The sequence below is a fragment of the Alosa pseudoharengus genome, unplaced genomic scaffold (assembly GCF_046254945.1).
Source record: "Alosa pseudoharengus isolate Yale_2024_CS ecotype anadromous, Long Island Sound unplaced genomic scaffold, YU_APseudo_1.1 YU_APseudo_1.1_scf_24, whole genome shotgun sequence".
Lineage (NCBI taxonomy): Eukaryota > Metazoa > Chordata > Actinopteri > Clupeiformes > Clupeidae > Alosa > Alosa pseudoharengus.
The window spans coordinates 19,471,578-19,476,040 of record NW_027468689.1 but is presented as its reverse complement, the minus strand read 5'-3'; the positions used below and the strand labels follow the sequence as shown (position 1 = coordinate 19,476,040).

The following is a 4,463-nucleotide window of genomic DNA, read 5'->3' as shown; positions in this document are numbered from 1 at the left end:
CCCGTGTGTGCAGCATGGGGAGCACGGCATTATGTTCACCACGCTCAAGGTAGACACACACACACACACACACACACACACACACACACACACACACACACACACACACACACACACACACACACACACACACACACACACACACACACGGGCACTCGCACACACACACACAGGCACTCGCACATATTTAGACACACATACACACACACACACGGGCACTCGCACATATTTAGACACACACACACACACACACACACACACACACACACACATGGGCACTCGCACATATTTAGACACACACACACACACACACACACACATCTGGGAATGGACACAAATATTAAGACATAGACACACATAAACACACACACATACTCACTCAGATACAGTATAGCCACAAACATAGACATACCTACTTTACACACAAACACATTCAGATTACATGTGGACTCCTCAAGTGTGTGACTTATCTTCAGTAACCCTGTGTGTGCGACTGATGGGTTCCACTGCTCTGTTCCCTCTCCCCATTCAGGCTAGTTACTACCAGATCCAGCATGAGAAGATCACCTAGTTGTTGTGCCTGATGCGTCTTGCTGAGTGACAGGTCAGCTAACCAATCACAGATCACGACAGAGTGCTTGACAAAACAAGGACTCCGTGGCAGGCCCTGTCAGAAGTGTGGCGCTCGGCCTCTGGTGCGGAAGTTTGCCTCCATACAAGTGTTTCAACGTCTACCATGCACTTCTGTGGATTGGCTACAGCAACCACCAGCATGTCCTTAAATCCTCACCTGCACACTACCCCTGTTCCCCTGTGACGTATTCTCTAACCACTGTGCGTGTTCCACAGCAGAACCATTTTAGTGACCGCTGCGTGTTCTGCGGTAGAACTGCCAGTGGGTGTATTCTGAATGGAACATTTTTGTCCTTGGAGTGTCTCTGTGATGTCTTGGTGGGTGGTCTGTCTCACCAGAGATGTCATGCTCTCATGTCCACTAAGATGGACACACTGACCAATGCATAGCACCTGTTGAATGTTTTTTTTTTTAATTATTATTATTGAACACTAATATTAGCAGTTTTTTTAATTTGTACTTATTCAGACCTCATGCTGTTCCCATGATGAAGCACACTATGTCTCGTGGAGTTTCAGAGATCCAGACCTTTAGGGAGAAATCACTCCTTTGGTATTTATTATGTTATGTGGAAGCGTTCTCGTAAGCTTTACCCAGAGCCTGGCCCAAGTAAACATATCGTCTGCTACTATTTACGTTGAACACACAGACTCGCATCTCAGAGAGTATAGTGGCTCGGTCTGATTTTTAACATTACAGTGTTATGCAAATAACTGACAAGGTTAAAAGGAAAGGGTGAAGACATAAGCTTTGTTCTTAGTTTTTTGAAGTGACCTCTTAAGAAAGGTGTTGTAGTGAAATCCTGCTAGCGCAGTGGGTTTGACTAGCGATGACAACTTCCAGTGTTCTGACTGAGTGTCGGCACCTCATTGTACCAGTTTTTAAGCTCGGTTTGGTGGCTGATTGAGAGGAAGTATTGTGTCTTAGTACCGTTATTGCGTCTGAGTGACCACATGGAGGTTATTTCTTTTCCAGAGGGCTCATTCAGAACTCCGACACAACAGAAAGAAGACACAGTTACACATACACATACACAACAGTGTTCGCAGTGTACACATAACAGTGAAGTACAACGTAAACCAAATCAGAAAGAAGAAATGAAACCTGTTTGCATAGGTTTCTGTGGAAATATGCACATTGTTGTCATTTTGTGAATAGTGTGTTCCAAATTCTGTGTCCGAGCACACAGTACCCCTGTGGCTTCCAGTTTTGTGTGCAGTTTACCAAATGTTTGCAGTTGCTGGTTTACAATACCAAGTAACCTCATGTGAAGGACCTTATTTAACTACACACCAACTGTCAGATGAACAGAGAGCAAAGGGATGCTCTGAAGGGATTAACCTAGTTTGGGTTAATTTGATGGCTACTGGTTCATCGCATATTTATTTTGAAGCTTTCTATTAAGTGGGGGGAAAAAATAACTTTTGATTTTACATCTTACATAATCAGATGTTCATTCAGACTCGTGTACAGTCCAAGAATGTTCACAAGGTGTCTATAAGAAAGATATTTACTCAGACAATCTCACTCCTTGTGAGCATCCTCTTCGGGAAGTGGGAGAGTATAGCCAAGATGGCCAAAAGGCTGACTTGAAACCGTCCTAAATGTTGCCTGCATCCGGTCTGTGTTCAGCCATGGTCAGGGACATGTCAGTGGTCAATTCCGCCTCGGCAGAGAGTGCGACGCTGTGACTAATCCTCCTCAGCTGGCTGTACTCTTATCTTATCATCAGTCAGTTTGCATATCAGCTCTCAAGGTCAGACGTCAATGGACAACTTGAGATGGTGTTCCAGCAGTGACCTTGGGGGTCAGATGATGGACTCACACTCACAAACACACAAACGTACACACAACACATCACATCATATGAGAGTGACTGATGTGCAACAGAACTTACCCATCAGGGAGAGTGTTATTAAGACTGACAGTGTGTTTACCAGTCATCAGTTCCTGTTTGTGATGATGAACTTTGTACTTTTAACTATTTAATTTCTCTTTTTACTCAGCGAAATTATCAACTGGGTGATAGACTGACATGTATACAATCACAACATTTGGGATAAATATAGACAAGCAACAACACAGCACCTGGCACAAAACAATTTCTCTACTACATACAGCAATAACTGTGATGTTTTTTTTATCGTTTACTGTTCTTTTAAATCTGACCACTGTGTTAATGTTCTTCAGAATATTCAGTGAAGGTTCAACATCGACTAATAGTCTGCCTATTAGATCAGGCTACAGTGGTAATCCCAGTGATGTTGGTAATCTGAATGATAATCTGATCGAGGACATCATCTAAGATGGTTGGCGGAAACAGGACATGGAGACACGTAAATTCACAAAGTGCTTTTAATATCCCCAGTCAAGAGTTGTATTATCGAGCTGCAGTCATGTACTGTTAGTAAGGAGGAAGAGTTTTAGCAGGCTGTGATATCATGCATGTATGTTTTTGTATGTCTGTGAGCTGTAGGTGAGGCTCTGTGTGTATCATAATGGTGTGATTTGATACCTTGATGAAAGATGACTGCTTTATGCAGCATCACCACATGTCTCTTTCCAGCACTGACATTGCCAGGCGTTGCATGATATACCCAACCCAACATGATGTAACTTAAATTACAATTCCTGATTGTATTTCTGGGGCGCCTTGGAGTTTACCTGAAGTGTTTGTTCTGCCAATATCAAAACAGATTGTGGGTCTGTGCCTATGCCTGGTGTTGTGTTGGGGTGCGTACACTTATTTTTAAGTAAGTAAATATATGATAAAAATGTGCATAGGATTTTGTCATGATAAGTCTAACTTGGAGGGCAATAAACTGTTGTATCAGTGAAAGGTGTGGACTTTCATATATTTTCTAACACACATACTCTTTCTCTCACTCTCTCACACACACTCGGACATATTAAATTCTTCAGACACATGCATTATTTCCATACATGTTTCAGAAAAGAAGAAATGGCGTTAAAGTGAGTTTACAGATACTTGTGTAGTTGACGCACAAGCTTTCCTACCTTCGTGTTTGACTTTGCTTAGCTTATCAGCCTATGGATCCGGCACTCACACCCATCAATGCTTGTCCACAAATTGGAAAAGCATTTATCCCTCTTCTTGACAAGATTACTTCCGCCCGCTCTAAAATCTGATCTCTGCAGCCTTGGAATTTAATGTATGTGTGTGTGTGTGATAACTGTCTATGGTGGATTTAAAACATCTACTTCATTGGTTATACATTTTTGGGCCGATTCTACTCACTCCAGAGATTCAGTTTTAAGATCGGAAACACATTCCCAGTGTAATAGATTGAAAATCATGCTGTCATGCTGACCATGCCCTATAGGTATAAGTGGGCATTGGTGGGATGCTATGCCCTATCCATTCTAGTATATTCTCTGTAACATAATATTATTCTATGACAGTGTGGCCTTACATGTTGTATTGGTCATGTAAAGATTGACCACACATTAGTAGGGGGGTTGGGGACTGGGGGTGAGAATCTACCCCAGATTAGTTACACACAAAGGGATTTCATCCCACTCTTTGTGTGTGTGTGCAAGTGACAGTGCATTAGTAACAAGGGTTGATCTGTGTGTATACTACATGGCTAACCCTAGGTTTCTCTGTGTGTGTGCGTGTGTTTGAATTTGCCATGTGGGGTCGGGGTTCACATATGTATTTATGTATTTATTATGAGTATGCATACTGTAGGTTAACTGCATTTGTATTACTGCATTGTGTTCTGAACAGAAATACTATTAAGAAGCTTAAAGTCATGCCTGTGTAACACAGAAAAAAATGAAAGTAGGCCTACAGGAAACCCCTCTA

At 42.2% G+C, this 4,463-nt stretch overlaps 1 protein-coding gene across 8 annotated transcripts in view; it reads left to right on the top strand.

The window, feature by feature from the left end:
- The window catches only part of als2b (alsin Rho guanine nucleotide exchange factor ALS2 b), a 27,416-nt gene extending 23,949 nt beyond the window's left edge, over window positions 1-3,467 (top strand). For all 8 annotated transcript variants that reach the window (XM_076303398.1, XM_076303403.1, XM_076303404.1 and 5 more), the window contains 2 exons: window positions 1-49; window positions 533-3,467. The exon at window positions 1-49 is cut by the window's left edge and continues 48 nt beyond it. In XM_076303398.1, the coding sequence (XP_076159513.1) occupies window positions 1-49; window positions 533-571 (88 nt within the window). In that variant the 3' untranslated portion in view covers window positions 572-3,467. The remainder of the gene's footprint in view (window positions 50-532) is intronic.
- The last annotated feature ends 996 nt before the right edge of the window (window positions 3,468-4,463 follow it).